Here is a 24,355-nt window from a genome sequence, read left to right as displayed (position 1 = left end):
TCCACAATGTTTGAACTTACACTCCCACCAACAGTGTAAAAGTGTTCCTATTTCTCCACATGCTCTTCAGCATCTGTTGTTTCCTGACTTTTTAATGATCGCATTCTAACTGGTGTGAGATGGCAATTCATTGTGGTTTTGATTTGCATTTCTCTAATGACCAGTGATAATGAACTGTTTTTCATATGTTTTTTGGCCACATAAATGTCTTTTTTTTGAGAAGTGTCTGTTCATATCCTTTGCCCACTTTTTGATGGGGTTGTTTTTTTCTTTTTTTTATCATTGTTTTATTACCAACATCACTTATGATTGATTTAAGTAACATTAATTACTGATATCATTATTTTATGATTAATAGTGATATTGCTATTAATTATTAATAGTAATCATTAACATTTTTACATTAACATTTTAGATTAACAACCTAAAAAAAATTATGACTCCTAATAAACATCAGTCTTATTAATAATTATCAGTGGTGATATTAATTAATAGTATAACCTTATTAATCATTAATAATTTTTTAAAGATATGATTCTGCATGATTAAAATTAATTATTACTATTAATGTCATTTTTAATAATATTAGTTATTAATTTTTTTTTATTATTATACTTTAAGTTTTAGGTTACATGTGCACAACGTGCAGGTTAGTTACATATGTATACATGTGCCATGCTGGTGTGCTGCACCCATTAACTCGCCATTTAGCATTAGGTATGTCTCCTAATGCTATCCCTCCCCCCTCCCCCCACCCCACAACAGTCCCCAGAGTGTGATGTTCCCCTTCCTGTGTCCATGTGTTCTCATTGTTCAATTCCCACCTATGAGTGAGAACATGTGGTGTTTGGTTTTTTGTCCTTGTGATAGTTTACTGAGAATGATGATTTCCAATTTCATCCATGTCCCTACAAAGGACATGAACTCATCCTTTTTTATGGCTGCATAGTATTCCATGGTGTATATGTGCCACATTTTCTTAATCCAGTCTATCATTGTTGGACATTTGGGTTGGTTCCAAGTCTTTGCTATTGTGAATAGTGCCACAATAAACATACCTGTGCATGTGTCTTTATAGCAGCATGATTTACAGTCCTTTGGGTATATACCCAGTAATGGGATGGCCGGGTCAAATGGTATTTCTAGTTCTAGATCCCTGAGGAATCGCCACACTGACTTCCACAATGGTTGAACTAGTTTACAGTCCCACCAACAGTGTAAAAGTGTTCCTATTTCTCCACATCCTCTCCAGCACCTGTTGTTTCCTGACTTTTTAATGATTGCCATTCTAACTGGTGTGAAATGGTATCTCATTGTGGTTTTGATTTGCATTTCTCTGATGACCAGTGATGATGAGCATTTTTTCATGTGTCTTTTGGCTGCATAAATGTCTTCTTTTGAGAAGTGTCTGTTCATATCCTTTGCCCACTTTTTGATGGGGTTGTTTGTTTTTTTCTTGTAAATTTGTTTGAGTTCATTGTAGATTCTGGATATTAGCCCTTTGTCAGATGAGTAGGTTGTGAAAATTTTCTTCCATTCTGTAGGTTGCCTGTTCACTCTGATGGTAGTTTATTTTGCTGTGCAGAAGCTCTTTAGTTTAATTAGATCCCATTTGTCAATTTTGGCTTTTGTTACCATTGCTTTTGGTGTTTTAGACATGAAGTCCTTGCCCATGCCCATGTCCTGAATGGTAATGCCTAGGTTTTCTTCTAGGGTTTTTATGGTTTTAGGTCTAACATTTAAGTCTTTAATCCATCTTGAATTAATTTTTGTATAAGGTGTAAGGAAGGGATTCAGTTTCAGCTTTCTACATATGTCTAGCCAGTTTTCCCAGCACCATTTATTAAATAGGGAATCCTTTCCCCATTGCTTGTTTTTCTCTGGTTTGTCAAAGATCAGATAGTTGTAGATGTGTGGCATTATTTCTGAGGCCTCTGTTCTGTTCCATTGGTCTATATATCTGTTTTCATACCAGTACCATACTGTTTTGGTTACTGTAGCCTTGTAGTATAGTTTGAAGTCAGGTAGCGTGATGCCTCCAGCTTTGTTCCTTTTGCTTAGGATTGTCTTGGCTATACGGGCCCTTTTTTTGTTCCATATGAAATTTAAAGTAGTTTTTTCTAATTCTGTGAAGAAAGTCATTGGTAGCTTGATGGGGATGGCATTGAATCTATAAATTACTTTGGGCAGTATGGCCATTTTCACGATATTGATTCTTCCTATCCATGAGCATGGAATGTTTTTCCATTTGTATGTGTCCTCTCTTATTTTGTTGAGTGGTGGTTTGTAGTTCTCTTTGAAGAGGTCCTTCACATCCCTTGTAAGTTGTATTTCTAGGTATTTTATTCTCTTTGGAGCAATTGTGAATGGGAGTTCACTCATGATTTGGCTGTTTGTTTATTATTGGTGTATAAAAATGCTTGTGATTTTTGCACACTGATTTTGTATCCTGAGACTTTGCTGAAGTTGCTTATCAGCTTAAGGAGATTTTGGGCTGAGACAATGGGGTTTTCTAAATATGCAATCATGTCATCTGCAAACAGAGACAATTTGACTTCCTCTTTTCCTAATTGAATACCCTTTATTTCTTTCTCTTGCCTGGTTGCCCTGGCTAGAACTTCCAATACTATGTTGAATAGGAGTGGTGAGAGAGGGCATCCTTGTCTTGTGCCAGTTTTCAAAGGGAATGCTTCCAGCTTTTGCCCATTCAGTGTGATACTGGCTGTGGGTTTGTCATAAATAGCTCTTATTATTTTGAGATACATTCCATCAATACCTAGTTTATTGAGAGTTTTTAGCATGAAGTCGTGTTGAATTTTATTGAAGGCCTTTTCTGCATCTATTGAGATAATCATATCATGTAGTTTTGGTGATTGGTTCTGTTTATGTGATGGATTACGATTATTGATTTGCATATGTTGAACCAGCCTTGCGTCCCGGGGATAAAGCCGACTTGATTGTGGTGGATAAGCTTTTTGATATGCTGCTGGATACAGTTTGCCAGTATTTTATTGAGGATTTTTGCATTGGTGTTCATCAGGGATATGGGCCTGAAATTTTCTTTTTTTGTTGTGTCTCTGCCAGGTTTTGGTATCAGGATGATGCTGGCCTCATAAAATGAGTTAGGGAGGAGTCCCTCTTTTTCTGTTGTTTGGAATAGTTTCAAAAGGAATGTTAGCAGCTCCTCTTTGTACTGGGAGGTATCATTCTTAATCCGGAGGGGTAGGAAGCTTGAAGGCCATTGTAGGAGTCCAGGAATGAATCAAGTATTAGTGCTTGGTTTTCACGGATTGGTGGTGCCTAGCGTTTTGTGTGGCAGCAGCCAAACGTTTGTGGTTCCTGATTTCATAATTATAGATTTACATGTGATTAATAAGTGTGACAATTCCAACAGCAGAGGTTGTCATTTCACAATAAGTGGTTGCTCTCAGAGAGGAATCTCACATGAGGGATCCATTTCCCAGGAAGTAGATGGAACTAATTGCTGGCCATGAGCACCTCTCTGATATCAACTATACAAATGAATATACAATGAAACACTATTAGGCCCACAGGTAGGGTTTTACTGTACTTTATTTCAGGTTCTGGAGTCAGAATCGGGTTTATTCTAATGTCTCCCCAGCAGTCAATAATTTGAGCCCCTTTCATTACTGTTAAGGCTGCAGCGGCTATCTTCAGAGCCTGTCAGGCTATGAGTAACTTGAGCTATGCAACGTGAAACCAGAAAGCACTAATAAAGTACTTGTGAGTTCTAGAAGTTTGACCTTTTTTTTTTTTTTTGAGAAATTTAGGCCGGTGTGGTGACTCAAGCCTGTAATTGCAGCACTTTGGGAGGCTGAGGCCGGAGGATCATTTGAGCCTGGGAGTTTGCGTTAGCCTGGCCCACATAGCAAGACCTTGTCTCTGCAAAAAAACCCCTAACATTTAAAAATAGCTGGGTGTGGTGGTGCACACCTGTAGTCTCGGCTACCGGAGAGGCTGAAGCGAGAGGATCACTTGAGCTCAGGAGTTCGAGGCTGCAGTGAGCTATTGCACCACTGCATTCCAGCCTGGGTGACAGAGCAAGACCCTCTCTCTTAAAAAAATAAAGGAAAAATGTACACTTAGCAGGGAAGTTGATTTAACCTAGTAAGAGCCTTAAGAGGTTTTGACTAGGACCCAAAAGAGTTTAGTTCTGACTCTAAGAACCAGCTACGTGACCTTGAGGAAGTCACACTGTTTCCTCTTTACCAAAACGAGGGGACTGGACAAGATGGCCTGTGGTATTCTCAGAATCTTATGAAATGGAAAAATATATACATAGATGGGTTTCCATCAATGTGGCCCTAAAGACAGGCCTCTCTGGTTCTGTCTCTCTCTTCCAAGGCTCCTTCTTCACCCAGTAGGCTTCATTCTCTTTTCTGAGTCCTACCTCTGTGTCTTCACATGCGACAGCCACTATTCCCCTGGCACTTTCCTTGTGTGTGTGTCACAGCCCTAGCGAGGTTCCTGCGGGGAAGGGCAGTCCCAGCGCGGAGTGACTCCTTAGCCTGGCTCCTGGCTTGTCCTCAGCAAACCGCGGGTAGGGTGTGCCCCTGGTGGCCAGCCGAGGAACAGCAGTCGCCCCTGGAGGTCGGGAACTGCGTCCACTTGAGCGGTCCCAAGCCACGGGTCAGAGAGGATTCGATGGTGTTGTTCTTTGCAGAAATGTTTCCCTTTCTGAGACAAACTAAAACTTTGTCTATCCTTTCGTCCTGTTATTTCTTTCCTATCAAGTGTGTAAGAGTGTACCTTTGACAGTGTGTTATAAAAGAGGTGAGGGTTAAAATGTTTTAAAATAAAGAAACAGTGACTTGGTTGTTTGAAAAATCAGTGCTTATATCTAAATTTGAGCAGACTTGCTGCTGTAACTCTTCAGACAAGTTGGCGTTGACGCTTGAGCCCTTTGTAGAGGATGATGAGTAGAGCTGAACATTGAGCATTGTCAAGCGACTTTTTCCTTTTCCACCTTCAAGGGCATTTTGGGGCTGGCCTTGCAGGATTTGTTTGTTGGCTGCTTTGAGACTTGTGTCCATTGTTTTGAGCACATCCCTTGGGAGAGTAAATGATAGATTCCAAAGGGATGCTTTCCAGACCAGTGCCCCCACCGAGAAGATGTACCCTCAGCCCTGTGCCCCAAGGGCACGTGAGGGAACTGAGCAAGCACCTGCAGCCTAAGGAGGAAGGCCCCGGGGCAGAGAGAAACCAGGCGAGGTTTCTCGCTGGGTGATAGGGTGAGCCTGGGTATCAAGGAAGGAACAAAGGAGCAAATCGAGGAGTTGTCTCCTGAGCTCAGAGGGGCCACAGGTGGGGCAGCCCCATCACCACTGTGTGCTGGTCCTCCTGCCGTGTGCCTGGCCCTGCTTAAGAACTCCTGGAGGCCAGGGAGGGTGGAATGGTATCTCCCCGCCAATGGGGTCTAACCTGCTGTTGGCATGGGAAAGGGAGGGTTTGGGGAATGCCTGTTGGGCGAGTGAAGAATGAGTGAATGAACGAATGAATGGAAGAGCCCTGAGAAAGAGAATTCCTCAACTGTGATGGAGAAAGGTAGAAATGAGCGTGGTCGGTGTTGGGGAGAGGTCCCCACCCTGCCTCCTTGGCAGTTTGTAGGAATCAGTTGGCCTCATGAAAGTGTGCTGCCTGCTGCAAGGGGCATTTTCCTAATCTTCAAGGGCAGGGCAGGGCAGGCCGTCACAGTTCCTCAGTGTCCAGTTTCTTGGGGGCTACGTGGGCTAAAGTCTGGCAAGGATTTGCTCCTCCACAGGGGGTCTTAAGAACAATTGAGATGAGAAGAGTTGTGGTTTGGGGGACTGCGAGGGAACATGAGCCAGAATCCATACTTGAGGTGCAGCTCAGAAATAGCAGCGGCATCGATTGGCATCTCAGGAGCTGCTGTTTTGATTCTGCCGTCACCTCTTTGAACTCTATGCATTGATTTGCACGATGCAGATAAACAGCAGCTTTGGTGCTGTGTTTGTTAGGGCTCAGAGTCAGTGCAGGCTGCTCTCCTTGGGAGGCGAGACCTTCTGGAGGGGGGTTTTCTGATGAGTATTAAAAGCCAAGTCCCCTGTTGCCCCAGGTTTGCTGGAATTGTCCCCCAAACACAGGGCTGAGAAGGAGTAAAAATAATTCAGATTGCCAACTGGTATTTCAAATCCCACTTCATATTTCAGTGTCTGAAGAAAACCACATTTCTCTGAATTTCAACATTTCATCCTTGATCTTTTGGCTTTAAATTTATACCTTTAATGTAAGAGAACCGAATCAACTATTTTTTCATTCTGTCGATAAATCACTTGTTCCCGTTTTGTTTATAGTTTTCAGAACGCCTCCATGATCCTTTCAGTAGGAACATGTTGGCGATGGCGATCTGTGTTGATAAAGCCTCGGATCCTGTGTCCTCTGCCCTTCCTGCCTCTCTCAGAACAGCAGCAATTAGCAACTGAGGGCAGATTTTTTTTCTACTTTCTTCTACTTTTTGGGCAACTTCCTGACTTTATTTTCTAACTCCTCCATGAAATTTTAATTTCTACCGTCGTATTTTTAATATATATATTTTTTGAGACAGAATCTCACTCTGTCACCCAGGCTGAGTGCAGTGGCACAATCATAGCTCACTGCACCCTTGAACTCCCGGGCTCAAGCCATCTTCCTGCCTCAGCCTCCCAAGTAGCTGGGACTACAGGCCCATGTCGCCACACCCGGCTAATTTTTACATTTTTTTGTAGAGTCAGGGGTCTTGCTATGTTGCCCAGGCTGGTCTTGAACTCCTGGCCTCAAGTGTTCAACCTGCTTTGGCCTCCCAAAGTGCTGGGATTACTGGTGTGAGCCACTACTCCTAGCCATATTTTAAATTTCTAAGAGGTTGGTTGTATTCTCTGAACGATCTTTTAAAATAACATCCTGCTGTTTTGTGTGGGTGTGTGTGTGTGGAGGGGAGCATATAAATGTCTGGTATTTCTTAGTGAGTGTTTATATTGAAAAAGTTAAAAATGTAAGTTGAAAGCTCTGTTTGTATTGGGGCTTGTCAACTGCTGCACACATGGCCTTTAGTTAGGGGATCCCAAATATCAGGAACTCTGGAGCTTTTTTTCCTCTTACCTAAAGGGGAGTCTTCACTGCTTCTGTGTGGGCTTATCCAGCTTAGGGTGAACAGCACCTGGCCCCTCACCTGTGCCTGATGTCCCCAAGCCCAGCTCCGTCTGATGCAGGCTTCCTGGAGAGTAAAGCTCTGAGTAAAGGTTATGTGGCCTGGGGTTCCAAGGTTATGTTGTTGTGTGGCCTTTCAACTGATCTGTTTTCAGCCATACCCTCCAATGCTTGATGTTTTCTGAGATTCTGCGGCATGAATTGACTTGCTTCTTTATTGGCTTGTCTCCCTGCCAGCAGTTTGGTTTCAGCTTCTTCATTCTCAGGGACTGCTTGTCCTCCTGGATTTTGTTGATATCACTTGTCTGGTGTTGTCTCTTCTCCTATCTCTTTGACCTTGTGAATTTGTGTCTTTTATTTCTTAAACCACTTTACAAGGGCTTTGGAAGGGAGTGGATATAAATGTGTGCATTGAATTCCCAGTGTGTAACTGGACCCTCGTCCTAATCAGCTTTAAAGATTTATTTAAGAGAGAAAGAACTAAGACAAGACCATTATATAATTAAGCAAAATTTGGAAGTTATTACCCAACCATCAGATTCTAAAGAGAAAATGCTAGAAACATACAAACTAGAATTAATGGTTCTTAAAGGGTGACACCTAGGGAAACAGATTACGTGTCTTTTGAATGCAAGGTTTTGAACAGAATGAATTCTGTTTGTGCCCAAACAATGTGATATGTTCACATACTTCTTCTCTAGATCCCTCCCAAGATTTCAAAATTTCTGAAAATACATCCATAGTGAACATGTTCATTTTTGGTTAAATATTATATACATGTCAGACATGTTTCTGAAACTTATTTTTACCATACTTCTTTTATTTCTGTGAAAGCAATACAATTTTATTATAGAAAATATTGGTAAGAAATAGAAGAAAATATCCCCCCACTCCCTCTCCCAGTCTCATCAACCGGAAATAGCCAGTCTTGTCCTCCGGTTATCTGTGAGGTCAGAGTTGCCGCCCTTCATCTTCATGGTTGTATCCTCATTCTTTCCTAGGACACTGGGGTTGGGAAATCAAGCATCGTGTGTCGATTTGTCCAGGATCACTTTGACCACAACATCAGCCCTACTATTGGGTAAGTTCCTATATGTCGTTCTCCTTCGCGTTGCTTCCTTTCACAGCATCAGAATGGCCACTCTGTCTGTGCCTGAGCCTTCAGGCAGGGCCACAGTTTTCATCCCAGCCCGTGAGAATCAATCCTAGCTGTAGACCGACAGAAATTCAGGGGCTTCTGAGTATGTGTCCAGGCTTACTGTCCCTGTCAGTCATTTTTTTTTCCTAGTCATCCTTCCTCATGCTACCTCCTAAGGTCATTTCCTTGATCTCTGAGAGCATTATTCTGCAAATCTTGGCATTATTTCAAGATGGAAGACGATACGCAGAGCAAATCCCAATAGTTCTGCTCTAAGTTGCCTGCTAGTAAACCCTGAAAATGCCATCCACCCGTACCTCAGCACTGTCTGCAAAGTCTGTGGAGCAGATTGACTTTCCTTTTCTGGAATTATCTTTTTTTTTTTTTTTCTTGAGACTGAGTGTTGCTCTGTCATGTTGCCCAGGCTGGAGCGCAGTGGGGTGATCTTGGCTCACTGCAACCTCCACCTCCGGGGTGGATTCTCTTGCCTCAGCCTCCTGAGTAGCTGGGATTACAGGTGCACGCCACCACACCTGGCTATTTTTTTTGTATTTTTAGTAGAGATGGGGTTTCACCATGTTGGTCAGGCTGGTCTTGAATTTCTGACTGAAAGTAGTCCACCTGCCTCAGCTTCCCAAAGTGTTGAAATTACAGGCATGGGTCACTGCGCCCGGCCCCTTTTCTGGAATTATCTAATGCCAGCGTTTCCACTGTCATGTGTGGGGAGGGGTGGAAGTGCATTGTTCAATTCTCCTGAGCTTGGGATGCAAAATTCTTTTCCTGTTCATCTCCCCTTTCCAGTGGGCTCCTTGGCCGCGTGTGCTTTGGCTCTGCTGTTCGGGAAGTGCCTGCTTTTTCACTCTTAGAACTTGGCCTCTGCTTACTTTTCACCCTGAAGATTTCAAGTTTTTGTAGGCGATGTATGTCTTTGTCTGTATGTTTTGGGAAACCTGTAAGATTGTTGAGAATGGGAGACTGTATCAGAAGTGGAGAAAAATCATGGCGGGGAATAAATAGATGCTCAAGAGTACTTGGCTGATAGGCCAGGGGTTGGAACTGTGTAGCTGAGAAAACCCACATTTTGTAGTTTAAAAATGACTTAAAGAAACATACTCATGAAAATCTCAAGAATTAGGAAAGGTCTGAGATTTTACCCTAATTGCAGCCTGCAACTTGTTAACAAGTTAGCAGTTGTGACTTGTCAGCCTGACTCAGTTTCAGGGATGCTGGCAGAAGACAGAAGACCCCCGAGTCAGAGACAGAGGCAATAGCAATAGCCAGAGTATTCGCAAAATAGGGTCACATTAGAGTCAGACACCTCACATGCAGGGGGCTGTGTTACGGGAGCGGAACCCCAAGCTGAGGGAACGCAAGTCTTCTACATGGGGCAGTGAGTATGTCTGTCCTCGGCTACAGAGAGAGACTCCCCCCTCCAAGGATGCTTGCTGTGCAGGTTGAGCATCCCTAATCCAAAAACCTGAAATCCAGAATGCTCCCAAATCTGAAACTTTTGAGTGCCAACGTGACGCTCAAAGGTAATACTCAAAATGCTCATTGGGATATTTCAGATTTTGGAATTTCAGCTTTGGGATGCTCAACTGGGTAAGTATAATGCAATTACTGCAAAATTAAAAAAAATGTATATCCAGCGGTGGTTCACGCCTGTAATTCTAGCTCTTTGGGAGGCTTAGGTGGGCAGATCACATGAGGTCAGGAGTTCAAACCAGCCTGGCCAACATGGTGAAACCCCGTCTCTACTAAAATTATAAAAATTAACCAGATGTGGTGGCACGCGCCTATAGTCCCAGCTACTCGGGAGGCTGAGGCAAGAGAAGGTGATGGTTGCAGTGAGCTGAGATTGTATCACTGCACTCCAGCCTGGGCAACAGAGCAAAACTCCATCTCAAATAAATAAATAAATCCAAAATTCGAAATACTTGTGGTACCAGACATTTTGGATAAGGGATACTCAACATGTACAGGCATCCTTGAAAACGCTATCCAGAAAAAAGTGTTTACTTGCAAGATGTGCACGTTGTGAGAGACCATAAAGAATTGGCTCCCAACATAGGCACTTGTATGATAGGTATACTTTTTATGGAAGAAATTGGTTTCACTCTGCTCTGGAATGTACTCTTTTCTCTCTTATTTTTCACTTTGTGTGTGTTTTTTATAATAAAGAGCAGAACTGATAAGAGTGATTAACTGTGAAGTACGGTTCCAGAAGATGGAGGAGAGATTTGTGCTTTCTACTTTCTAAACTTTTGTTTAAAAAATTTTTTAAAATAAATTCCTTTTGTAATGAGCTTTTTTTTTTTTTTTTTTTTTTCTGAGATGGCGTCTCGCTCTGTCGCCCAGGCTGGAGTGCAATGGCGCGATCTCAGCTCACTGTAACCTCCGCCTCCCGGGTTCAAGCGATTCTCCTGCCTCAGCCTCCCGAGTAGCTGGGACTACAGGTGCCCGCCACCACGCCCAGCTAATTTTTATACTTTTAATAGAGACAGGGTTTCACCATGTTGGCCAGGATGGTCTCAATCTCTTGACCTTGTGATCCACCCGCCTCAGCCTCCCAAAGTGCTGGGAGCCACCGCGCCCGGCCTGTAATGACCTTTTTTAAAGTAAAAAGACAGTGCATACTTATACCACAAATTATGGGCAGTCCATAAAAATGACAAGCGTAAGTGTTAAGCATAGGTATAGGCATCATAAATAGGGTAGTTACATAATTTTGGTCACAATCTGTTGGTCAAAGAAAGTTGCTGTGCCAGCCCAGATTAAAGGGGGAGGAGACACAGGCTGCCTTGTGGTGGGAGGAGCCGTGTGTGCGTGGACTGAGGGTCGGGGATGGGTTGCTGGTACCATTTTGGAGACAAACACAGTTGACAGTGTTTTGTCTAGTAAATGCATTTCGGTGGTTTGGAGTTTTAAAAACTTATGTATTACAATTGACCCTTGAACAACTCAGGGATTAAGGGTGCTGACCCCCGAACGGTTGAAAAACCACCTGTAACTTTTTTTTTTTGAAACAGTACTTGGCTCAAAAGTCTTGCTCTGTCACTCAGGCTGGAGTGCAGTGCCAAGGTCTCAGCTCACTGCAACCTCCGCCTCCCGAGTTCAAGCGATTCTCCTGCCTCAGCCTCACAGGTAGCTGGGATTACAGGTGCATGCCACCATGCCCAGCTAATTTTTGTATTTTTAGTAGGGACAGGGTTTCACCATGTTGGCCAGGCTGGTCTTGAACTCCTGACCTCAGGTGATCCACCCGCCTTGGCCTCCCAAAGTGCTGGGATTATAGACGTGAGCCACTGTGCCCGGCCCCACGTATAACTTTTGACTCTCTCAGAACTTACCTGCTAATACCTGACCATTGACCTGAAGCCTTATGGAGAGCATAGTCAATTCACACATATTTTGTAAGTGATGTGTATTATATACTGTATTCTTACAATAAAGTAAGCTAGATAAAAGAAAACATTACTAAGAACATCATAAGGAAGAGAAAATGTATTTACTATTCATTACGTGGAAATGGACCATCATAGAGGTCTTCATCCTCATTGTCTTCACATTGAGTAGGCGGAGGAGGAGCAGGAAGAGGAGGAGTTGGTCTTGCTGTCTTGAGGGTGGGAGAGGCAGAAGAGATCGAATTAGAAGTGGGCCCGTGCCATTCAAACCCATGTTCAAGGGTCAACGGTCTATGGAAACTCTCTGCACTTTCTTCTCAGTTTTTCCTGTAAACTAAAAGTGCTCTAAAAAACTGTTATTAGTTTAAAAATTATGTCTTAGTTTTTAAAATTATGAAAAAATTTATACTATGCAGCAATATATAAAATAAAAAGTGACGTCAGAGGATTTTGCTAGCTCTTCAATCCCATATTCTTCAATTTACATATTTAGAGTCCAAAGTGCATGTTTAACATATTTCTTATAAGTACTTTCTGTGGACATGCAGGTATACAAGCTAAAAATGAAAACGTATCACACTTTACCTAACAAGCCACAACATACATTCCCAGCCCATTTAGGTCCTCCTTATTCTTTTTCACTGCTGGTTGCCAGCCTCTGGGAAACTGAGTCAGGCTGCCAAGTGATGACTGTTAACTTGTTATTAAGTTGCAGGCTGCAATTAGGATATAATACAAGTATGCCCCGTGCAATATTTGGGACATGTGTATACTAAAAATTTATTAGTTCTTTATCTGAAATTCAAATTGAACTAGCATCCTGTATTTGTATTTGCTGAATGTCACAACCCTTACCTCACCCCTCCTTTGGCTTAAGCCAAGCTGGTTGTAATAGAAGCAGGCAGTTGTGCAATAGGGGCTTAGACAGGTGACTCAACTTTAATTGTGACACAGGCAAGATTAAAGTCTAATTGTTTTGATTATAAAAGTTCATGTTCGACTGGGCGTGGTGGCTCCTGCCTATAATCCCAGCACTGTGGGAGGCTGAGGCAGGTCGATCATTTGAGCCCAGGAGTTTGAGACCAGCCTGGGCAACAGGGCGAAACTTGGTCTCTACAAAAAAATACAAAAATTAACTGGGTGTAGTGGCATGTGCCTGGAGTCCTAGCTACTTGGGAGGCTGAGGTAGGAGGATCACCTGAGACCTGGAGGTTGAGGCTGCAGTGAGCTATGATTGTGCCACTCTACTCCAGCCAGGGCAATAGAGTGAAATACTGTTCCAAAAAAAAAAAAAGTTCGTGTTCACTCTAAAAAAACCCAAAGAACACAGAATTCGTGAAACTAGGAATCTTAGTGTACATACAGTTTTTTTTTTTACTCTGTGTTTTCTACTTAATATATTTTGAACATTTTTTACAGTGGCACATAATCTTCAAAAACATGTTGAAAGTATTTTTTCTGATTATAAAAGTATTATATACTCATCACAAACAACTGAAAATGAAAAAAAATCATGAGGAAAAATATGTTAAAAACCCATAATCTACCTCTTAGAGGTAATTACTGTAAACATTTTGTTATTTTCTTCCAGTCCTTTTCCTGTATAAGTGTGTGTATGTGTTATTTATTCAACATCATTTTGTGAATTTCATGCCATTAAATAGTCTTTAAAAACAATTTTTAATGGTTGTATTTTTCACTTCAGGCATTTAGGTTGTTTAAACACTTTTGTACTTTTATAAATAATGTTATGAGGCTAGACACGGTGGCTCACGCCTGTAATCCCAGCACTTTGGGAGGCCAAGGCAAATGGATCACCTGAAGTCAGGAGTTCAAGACCAGCCTGGCCAACATGGTGAAACCCCATCTCTACTAAAAATGCAAAATTAGCCAGGCATGGTGGTGTACGCCTGTAATCCCAGCTATCTTGGGAGGCTGAGGCAAGAGAATCGCTTGAACCCGGGAGGCAAAGGTTGCAGTGAGACGAGATTGTGCCACCGCACTCCAGCCTGGGTGACAGAGTGAGACTCTTGTCTCAAAAAACAAAACAAAACATAAATAAATAATGTTACGATGTACCTCGTTGGGCATAGATACCCGTGTATACTGCTGATTATTTCTTTAGGGTAAACTCTTAGCAATGGAATAGAGAATAAAAATATATTTAAGGCTCTCAATGGATATTGCCAAATTGTTTTTCAGAAAGGTTATCTCTGTACCAGCTTTAGGTATATATATATATTTTTTTTACAATTTTTAACTTTATAAAATTGTAAAAGTTTGTATGATTTTGAATTCTATTCTTTTCCTCTAACTTCAAATGTTCGCATTTTCTCATGGCTTAATGTTTCTTTGTTAACACAATTTTACATGATGGCAGCATGGTATTGTGTGCTGTTCTTTTTTCTTTTTTTTTCTTTTTTTTGAGACAGAGTCTTCTCTGTTGCCCATGCTGGAGCACAGTGACGCGATCTTGGCTCACTGCAACCTTTACCTCCCAGGTTCAAGCAATTCTCATGCCTCGGCCTCCCAAGTAGCTGGGATTACAGGCACGTGCCACCACACCTGGCTGATGTATTTTTAGTAGAGACAGGGTTTCACCATGTTGGCCAGGCTGGTCTCGAGCTCCTTACCTCAGGTGATCCGCCCACCTCGGCCTCCCAAAGGAGTTTACAGGCGTGAGCCACCGCGCCCGGCCCTGTTCGCTTTCTAGCTCGTCCCTTGCTTTTCCTCTGGAGTCAATGTTAGGCTCAGCCCCTCCACCCTTATGTATTGTCTTCTTGATATAATTTAACTTCTTGATTTAAAAATTGATGAAAATTTTCCCTCTGAAATTTTGAGAAAATGTTTTCAAACACCAGTTACAGAAAAATAAAGCTAGTGGGAACACTTTCTAAGTGACACATGCAGTTTTCCTGGAAGGTGGCATAAATGGAACACTTTTAAAACATTTGAGTGATTTTCCAAAAGCTGGTAGATTCGGTGGGCTGAGGAACTGGCTTATATTAATATATTTGTTTTGTTCAGCCTTCACAGTGCTGTAAAGACTTTAAGCCAATAGAGAATCAGGAGACTTGCGCGTAATAAACTTGCATTCCTGGTTTCTCTTGAAAAATCAGTGGATTTGCAGCCCTGGTGCCCATTCCTGTGTGGTGGGAGCCAGCAGGTGCCGCTCCGCATGGGTGGCCAGGCCTCTCGGCTTCATGCCATTCCCGCTAGGTATTGTTACTATTATGTTCATCAGTATTAACGTTCACACCTAGCCCGCTTCACTCATTTATATGTCCTGCCTGGTCCGTAGACATTTTAGTTCCTGGCCCTGGCACTGCCTTCTTGGCGGTAACCCTGCTGGCCGCCCCCAGGCCCAGGGCGGTTAGGGGACTTGCCTAGGTGCATGCAGCCCGTGAGCAGCCCACTCATGGCTCACACCAGTGAGTCCACTCTCAAAGCCCACCCTTGTTCTTCCCACTGGAATCACACGACCATTGGTAAAATGCCATGGGCTGTAAAATGCCATTGCTTCAGCATTAAAAGAGTTAATTCTTATGGCCTGTCTGACTCACACTGAAAAACCTTGGCTCTGCTATTCAAGCAGATTGCATTAACATCTTGAGTGTGTGTGTATGTGTGTGTCTCCCTTTTTATTTCAACTTTTGTAAGGAAATTATGTAACTTCTCTGCCAGATTTTGGTTTCCACAGATAATGAAGTCAGTTTAGTAGGGCCAGTGCGCCTCCTCCACCACTTCGGAGGGTGATCTACACAGAAGAAAAGATGCCTGAGGTTCTTATTTGTTTTGTTTGTTTGAGACAGGGTCTTGCTGTGTCACCCAGGCTGGAGTGCAGTGGCGCAATCATGACTCACTGCAGCCTCCACCTCCCAGGCTCAAGCGATCCTCCCACCTTAGCCTCCTGAGTAGCTGGGACCACAGGTGTGAGCCACCACACCTGGCTATTTTTAAATTTTTGTTTTTAATTAAATCTTTTTATTTTTGTGGAGATGAGGTCTCACTGTGTTGTTGCCTAGGCTGGATAAGGTTCTTAAGATCAAAAGCTAGCAAAGACTTAAAAACCAACAACAAATCTCAGTCAACCAAACAAAGCAATGCCTTCCTACTATTACTAAAGTTCCTCCTCACAGCTCACTGTGAACCAAGGGGAATTTCACAGGTATCCATTTCCCTACTTGTCCCTACAAACACCTTCTGTTTAATGCAGAGTAGGTATTGGCCCCATTTCACAGAACAGGAAACCAAGGGGCTTTACGGGCTGTTTAATTGAGTCTGGCAGCAAGGGCCTCTGCTTCCTCTTCCTGGTTAGGCCACTACACTCTTCTTTCACCAGGAACCAGGCAGTCTTCTGGGATTTGGGTTTTCCCCCCCTTACCTGCCCTGTGGAGGGGTTGGACTGGATATTTTATATTTTTTCCAAGATTTTAAAGGCATGAACTTTGTTTTCTAACCCTGAGGAGAACTTTTTAAGGGTAGTAGGGTTGCTGTATTATTTATCCCAGCACCTAGAGTATACTGAAGAATAAATGAAAATCTGACTAACATCAAAAGTGAAAACAAAAACAAAATTTTGATAGAGTTGTCTAATAAAATTTTTAAATGAGTTTATGGAAAAAAATCTAGAACAAAGTTAAAGGGCAAATGTTAAACTGGAAAAATATTTAAAATATACTACTACAAAAGTTTAGTGGAAAATACTCAAAAAACGAGTAAGAAAAGGATGAATACCTCAGTTGAAAAGTGGGCCACGGTCATGAACTCGAGAAAAATTCCTTTACAAAGAAAAATGCAAGTGAACAACAAATGTTAAAATGATGTTTAAGCTTGCGATAAGCATAATGAATATAAGAATAAGATATTTTCTACCTAATACATTGAAAGAGATTTGAAAGATTAATAATGGTTGAGGAAAAGGCCATCTCATACACCACTAGGGCCATGTAGGTTGGTACAAACTAAGTTTGGCACATGTAGCGAAAGTGGAGTGTATCTATTTTTGTTTTATTTGTTTATTTATATATTTTTATATATTTATATATTTTTAGAGACAGAGCATTGCTGTGTCACCCAAGCTGGAGTGCAGAGGCACAATCATGCCTCACTGTACCCTTGACCTCCTGGGCTCAAGGGATCCTCCTGCTTCCTGAGTAGCTGGGACTACATGCACAAGCCACTGTGCCTGGCTGATTTTTTTTTTTCTTTTGTAGAGCCAGGGGTCTTGCTATGTTGCCAAGGCTGGTCTTGAACTCCTGGCCTCAAGTGATCCTGCCACCTTGGCCTCCCAAAGTGCTGGGATTACAGGTGTCAGCCACCATGCTCGGCTCTACTTTTTAAAAATTAAGTCTAAGGATATAGTTGTACAGGGACACAAAGATGTAATTATAAGGATATTCACTGAATCATTGTCGTAATAGTGAACAATAGATAACCAAAATGTCCATCGTTAGGGTATTGAATAATTCCATAACATGATGTATGATCTTCAGTCATTTTAGATGATATTGATGTATATTCATAGAAATGGAAAGATTTTAGGTGATTTTTTTTTTTTTTTGAGACAGAGTCTTGCTCTGTCACCCAGGCTGGAGTGTAGTGGTGTGATCTTAGCTCACTGCAACCTCTGACTCCTAGGCTCAAGTGATTCTCCTGCCTCAGTCCCCGACGTAGCTGGGATTACAGGCACACGCCACCACACCTGGGTAATTTTTGTATTTTTAGTAGAGAAGTGGTTTTGCCATGTTGGCCAGGCTGGTTTCGAACTCCTGACCTCAAGTGATCCGCCCCCATCAACCTCCCAAAGTGCTGGGATTACAGGTGTGAGCCACTGCGCCCAGCCGATTTTAGATGATATTGATCTATATTCATAGAAAAGGAAAGATTTCCGGGATATATAAAGTTGAGGAACAGCAAAATTTAGATAGAGTATGATCAATTTTCAGAGCAAAACTTATGTTAAAATAGAGCGTCCTGCAAACTCGGAAGCAGATCACAAGGGGTGGTCACACTGCATGCAGTGTGATTGACATAAAGACTGATGTTACTTGGGAAGAAGCCTGGAAGAGGAGGAAGAGGAAAGAAAAAGAGTCGGGAACAGCTCTTACTCAGGGATGCTGGACTTTCAGGGATGTGGCTGTAAAATTCTCTGAGGATGAGTGGGAATGCTTGGACCCTGCACAGCATCGTCTATATAGGGACCTGATGTTGGAGAGCTGCAGGAACCTGGTCTCCATGGCAGGAAATTCTCTTCCTGACCCGAATATTATCTTCATGGTGGAGCAAGGGAAAGACCACTGGTCAGTGGAGAGTCACGTGAAAATAGCAAGAAAGCCAAAAGAATGGGAACATATCAAAGGTGTGATCAGAGTGGTGCTGCAGCTCAAACAGAAACACATGCAAAGATCTTATCATGGTGGACAGCTTTCATCTGGTAGGGTGTCATGATACATATATCATATTTGCATATATATAGGTTTTCACCTACGGTTCCTGGCTCCTAACTCCCAAACCCTTGTTATAATCTTGGGGCACTTTAGCCTCAGAAAACAGAATCACTATCTGACCTTCTCCTGTCCTCCTTTTACCTGCCCAAGGCAGGACTCTAATCTGATCGCAGGTCCTTCCAGAGAGAGTCCTGCCCCATCTTCTAGAGGAAGGATGCTACTCAGAGAGGCCAAGAAGAACCTGAACACACAGGCCTTGCTGGGTTTTGATCATGCACTTTTTGTCCAATCACATTTTTACAAGATTGTTAAGAATGCTTGTGTAGGTCGGGCACAGTGGCTCACGCCTGTTATCCCATCACTTTGGGAGGCCGAGGTGGGTGGATCACCTGAAGTCAGGGGTTCGAGGCCAGCCTGACCAACATGGTGAAACCCCTTCTCTACTAAAATTACAAAAATTAGCCAGGTGTGGTGGTGCATCCCTGTAATCCCAGCTACTCAGGGGGCTGAGGCAGGAGAATTGCTTGAACCCAGTTGCAGTGAGCCGAAATCATGTGACTGCACTCTAGCCTGGGTGACAGAGTCAGACTCTGAGAAAGAAAGAAAGAAAGAGAGAAAGAGAGAAAAGAAAGAAAAGAGAATGCCTGTGTAATGAAGCCTCTATCAAAAAAAGAAAAGGAAAGAAAGAAAGAAAGAGAAAGAAAAGAGAATGCCTATGTAATGAAGCCTCCATAAAAACTTAAAAGAAAAGTGTTCAGGGCGCTTCTGGAGAGCTAAGGTTCCTGGAGAGTGGCGTCCAGGGAGGTCGTGGCAGCTCTGTGCCTCTGTCTGCTTACCTTGCCCTAAGCGTCTCTTCGTCTGAATCCTTTGCAGTATCCTTTATGAGAAACTGGTCAGTATAAGTAAGTGTTTCCTTGGGTTCTGTGAGCCGCTGTAGCAAATTAATCGAACCCAAAGAGGGGTCGGTGGGAACCCCAACCTGAAGCCTGTCGATCAGAAGTTCTAGAGGCCCGGACTTGGGACTGGTGTCTGTGGAGGAGCACTCTTGGGTACTGAGCCCTCAACCTGTGAGATCTGACAGCATCTCCAGGGAGAGAGTGTCAGAATTGAATTGGAGGACACCTAGCTGGTATCTGCTGCTGGTGGTGGGAGAACCCCCAACAGATTTGGTCATAGAAGTTCTCTTCTGTGTTGATGGTTGTGGTGTGAGAGCAGAGGAAAAACATGATTCTAGAGAGTTATCCCCTACACATCTGGCTTCTGGGAACTCTGCTTCCTTCTCTCAGAGGGATATCTTTCCTGTATGTGCAATCAAGGAATTATCCCCCAAAGGGAAAAGTAATACAGGAGAAATATTCCACACAGTGTCATTGGAAAGACGTGAAGCCATGAAGTTGAAGACTTGCTTCAGGGAAATCCGGAAAAATAGACACTACTTTGAGTGTCAGTGGAGAAGTGATGAAAGCAGTTACGAGAGTGCCTCAAAAAAAATCTCACTGTTAGAAGAGACCGACATGATAGAAGGGATGCAGGCAACAAGCCTATTAAAAATCAGCTTGGATTAAGCTTTCAGTCATATCTGCCTGAACTACAGCTATTTCAAGCTAAAGGGAAAATTTATGAATGTCATCAAGTTGAAAAGTCTATCAGCAATGGTTCCTCAGTTTCACCACCCCAAATAATTCCTTCTAAGCCCAAATCCATATTTCTAACAAGTATGGGGCTTACTTAATCTATTCTTCCTTACACAAAACAAAAAGCACACATTAGGGAAAAACCTTACAAATGAAATGAGTGTGGCAAAACCTTTAATCATGACTCACTCTATGCTGTATATTAGATAATCCATCCCAGAGAGAAATGACATAAATGTGATTTTTGTAGCAGGGTTATTAGTCAAAAGTAAAACCTTGCACATCATTGGAGAGAGTTTATACTGGAGAGAAACTCTACAAATGTAATGAATGTGACAAGGTTTTCTGTCGCAATTCACAACTTGCAAGACATTGGAGAATTCACACTGGAGAAGAACCTTACAAGTGTAATGAGTGTGGCAAAGCCTTCAGTGTGCAGTCAGCACTTACCATCAGGTGGTCTGTACTGGAGAGAAGCCTTCCAAATGAAATGAGTGTGGCAAAGGTCTTCATGCACAATTCACTTCTCCCACAGCATCCAATAATTCATTCTTGGGAGAATCCTTACAAACACAATGATTATGGCAAACCCTTCATCGTGAGTTCAAGCATTAATTGACATCAGAGAGTTCATACTAAAGAAAAACCATAGAACCATAATGTATGTAGGAGAGGCTTTATCCAGATTTCACACTCACTAGACATCGAAATAAGCATTTTTGATGAAACCACAGAAATGTAATGTGCCTGCTGAGGCTGTCGCCCAAAGATCAAAACTGTAGAACAACAGAGGAGTCAGATGAGGAATGACTCAGTCTTTAGTTCTCCAACATTAACTTTCGACATTCCATACTGCAGAACAATTACAAGTCAAAATGTGTTAAAACTCATGACATGATATCTATCAAAGGTACCCGGATGTTGGGCAGTGGCCAGTTACCTTCAGGTTATAAAATATTTTATTCAATTATTTGAAGATTCTTGAAAGGCTACTTTACTACTTATGACTTTCAACTTGAACTTTGAAATAAAAGGGACAAAAATCCAGAATATACAAGCAACTCAACTCAACAGCAAAGAAAACCCAAATAAAATGATTTAAATTGGGCAAGGAATCTGAGTAGACATTTCTAAAAAGAAGACATACAAATGGCCAACAAGTTTATGGAAAAATGCTCAACATCACTATCATCAGGGAAATGCAAATTAAAAACCACAGGAAGATATCATCTCTCTCCAGTTAGAATGGCTATCATTAAAAATACAAAAAATAACGAATGCTAGCAAGGGTGAAGAGAAAAGGGAATTCTTGTACTCTGTTGGTAAATTAAGCACTGTGTACGTTAGTACAGACATTATAGAAGACAGCATGGAGGTTTCTCAAAAAAGCTAAAAATAGAACTGCCATACAATCCAGCAGTTCTACTACTGGGTATTTATGCAAAGGAGAGTGAATCAGTATATCAAAGGGATACCTGCACTCACAGATTTATTGCTGCACTATCCACAACAGCCAAGCTATGAAATCAACCCAAGTGTCCATCAACAAATGAATGGAGGCTGGCTTGGTGGCTCACACCTGTAATCCCAGCACTTTGGGAGGCCAAGGAGGGTGAGGTCAGGAGTTTGAGACCAGCCTGGCCAACATGGTGAAACCCTATCTCTACTAAAGTAAATTACAAAAATTAGCTGGGCATGGTGGCACATGCCTGTAATCCCAGCTACTTGGGAGGCTGGGGCAGGAGAATCACGTGAACCTGGGATACGGAGGTTGCAGTGAGCTGAGACTGCGCCACTGCACTCCAGCCTGGTTGGCAGAGTAAGACCCCATCTCAAAAAAACAAAACAAAGTAAAATGAATTAATGGGTAAAGAAAATGTGGTATATATACACACTGGAATACTATTCAGCCATAAAAAAGAATGAAATCCTGTCGTTCATGGCAACATGGATGAACCTGGTGGACATTTCGTTAAGTGAAATAATCCAGACACAGAAAGAGAAATACTACATGTTCTCACTCATATGCGAGAGCTAAAAAAAGAGCTCATAGAAGTAGAGTAGAATTGTAGTTATTAGAAGCTGGGAAGGGTTGGGGGAAGGAAGGGTAGGGAGAGGTTGGTCAACAGTCACAAAGTTATAGCTAGATGGGAGGAAAATATTCTAGTGTTCTGTAGCACTGTAGGATGAATAAGGCTAACAATAATTTAGTGTATATTTTCGAAAAGCTTGAAGAGAGAATTTTGGATGTTCACAACACCAAGAAATGATAAATGTTCAAGGTGATGAATATGCCAATTACCCTGATTTGATAATTACACATTGCATACATGTATGTACTTATCACTCTGTATCCCATAAGATGCATAATTATTGTGTATCAGCTAAAAATAAAAGGAAACAAAGAACTGAATGAATAATCCCATTTTAAAAGTCATATACAAATAATTGGGAAGGACATATACCAATTTATTAGCAGTGACTATGGCTGGGTGGTGAAATACGATTGGTTTTGATTTCCTTTTTGTTTTTTTGAATTTCTTTTTTATGAAATACATATGTTGCTTTTAAAATGGGAAAAGTAATAAAGATATTAACATTTTTGGAATATATTAGGTCTTCCCAGTAGTCTGAATATACATTTTAAACACTTTTAAAGAAATAAAAGAATAGATGTGATTTTGATAATACTGGATTTGTCACTTAGAATACTTAGAATTTTCATTTAGTGCAATTGTAGGTTGGTAATTAGAACTCTCTAACTATTATTAGCCTTTGGTTTTTGTGGAGATAGTGTGGGAATTGCAGTAGACTTTTCTACTTGGGACTTCTGTAATTGGCTCTTATTCTTAGAAGATTTAGAGGCTGAGGAAATATTACTATGATGAATGCTAGTGGACCAGGCTGGACTATATGAAAGTAAGGTAAAGAACCCCTGACTCTTTACCCCGAAAACCCCAGGGTCCATCTCCTAATAAGAACATAATGAGGACACCATGATCATACCTACAAAATTAATTTGAATCAGTGATAATATTTTGCATACAGTGTGAATTTAAAATTTTTGAGTTGTTTTTAAAATATCTTTTTGTGGGGGTTAGGGGGTACAGGGTCTCACTATGTCATCTAGACTGCAGTGCACTAGGGCAATCTTGGCGCTTCACTACCAGCCTCAAACTCCTGGGTTCAAGCTGTCCTTCTGCCTCAGTCTTCCGAGCTGCCAGAACTACAGGCTGTGCCATAATGCTCAGCCGATTTAAAAAAAATTTTTTTTTTTTTTGTAAAGAAGGAGTCTTACTCTGTTGCCCAAGCTGGTCTCGAAATCCTGGCCTCAAGCCATCCTCCTGCTTCAGCTTCCCAAAGGGGTAGGATTACAGAAAAAAGAGCCACCACACCTGGCCAAATATATTTTAAAGCTGTTTTCCCCCTAATCTGGGATCCAGCCAAGATTCATATATTGCATTTGGTTGTTTTGTCTCTTTCCTCTCAATCTAGATTCTAGAAGAATCTCCCTGTATTTTTCTGGTTTGCTTCTCATGACATTGACTTATTTGAAGCATTCAGGCCAGCTTGTCTTACAGAATGTTTCACATTCTACATTTGTCTGATTGTTTTCTTACAATTAAATTCAGACTAAACATTTGTGGCCAGAATGCTGTATAGGTGATGTATCTACTTCTTATTCCATCACTTCAGGAGGCTCTCATACCAGGTTGTCCCACTACTGGGGATGCTTGCTATTTTTTAATGAATAGGAAACTTTCTGTCATAAAAGTCAAGGCTGTTGAACATTCCTGGTATTTTTATACCGTTCATGAGCACAAAGAAAATGCTTTTTAAAAGGAAATATGCAAAAAATAAAATAGTGTTTCATGATCTACTGAGGCTTTAAAATCCTTTCTTTTTGGACTTAAAAGGGAGGAAAAAAGAATCCTTCCTTTTTTATAGAGAAAACATAAATATGTGTTAAGCTGCCAATCTTCGTCCTTGCATTTATGCAAGCAGGTTGGGACTTAGATGTAGTATTCTATTAGTTGCTACTAGTGTTGGATTCATATTAGCATAGTAAATATGTAAGACAACTTTTTCTTTATGCCATTGTAAGACCAAAAACATTACGTGCCAACATACCAGCTGCCATTTTCACTCTTAATTATTTTAAGTTTTTAAAATCCGAGGTTGTATTCTTTCCTGAGATCTGGGGGTATTTTAATAATTGAAGCTAACTGGTTTTAGAAACATGATCTTTTTTTTTTTGAGACGGAGTCTTGCTCTGTCACCCAGGCTGGAGTGCAGTGGTGCGATTTTGGCTCACTGCAGCCTCTGCCTCCCGGGTTCAAGTGATTCTCCTGCCTCAGCCTCCCAAGTAGCTGGGACTACAGGCACCCACCACCATGCCCGGCTAGTTTTTGTATTATTTTTATTTTATTTTATTATTATATACATTTTTTTTGAGATGAAGTCTCATACTGTCACCTAGGCTGGAGTGCCATGGTGCGATCTTGGCTCACTGCAAGGGACTGCAGGTGCCTGCCACCACTGCAAGGGACTGCAGGTGCCTGC

At 41.8% G+C, this 24,355-nt stretch overlaps 1 protein-coding gene across 1 annotated transcript in view; it reads left to right on the top strand.

The window, feature by feature from the left end:
* Positions 1–24,355, top strand: part of RAB31 (RAB31, member RAS oncogene family) — a 154,449-nt gene that overhangs the window by 59,715 nt on the left and 70,379 nt on the right. Inside the window, exon 2 of the mRNA XM_024235838.3 lies at positions 8,169–8,248. Within this exon, the coding sequence (XP_024091606.1) occupies positions 8,169–8,248 (80 nt within the window). The remainder of the gene's footprint in view (positions 1–8,168; positions 8,249–24,355) is intronic.

The sequence above is a fragment of the Pongo abelii genome, chromosome 17, assembly GCF_028885655.2.
Source record: "Pongo abelii isolate AG06213 chromosome 17, NHGRI_mPonAbe1-v2.0_pri, whole genome shotgun sequence".
Classification (NCBI taxonomy): domain Eukaryota; kingdom Metazoa; phylum Chordata; class Mammalia; order Primates; family Hominidae; genus Pongo; species Pongo abelii.
This window is presented reverse-complemented; position numbering and strand designations above follow the sequence as displayed.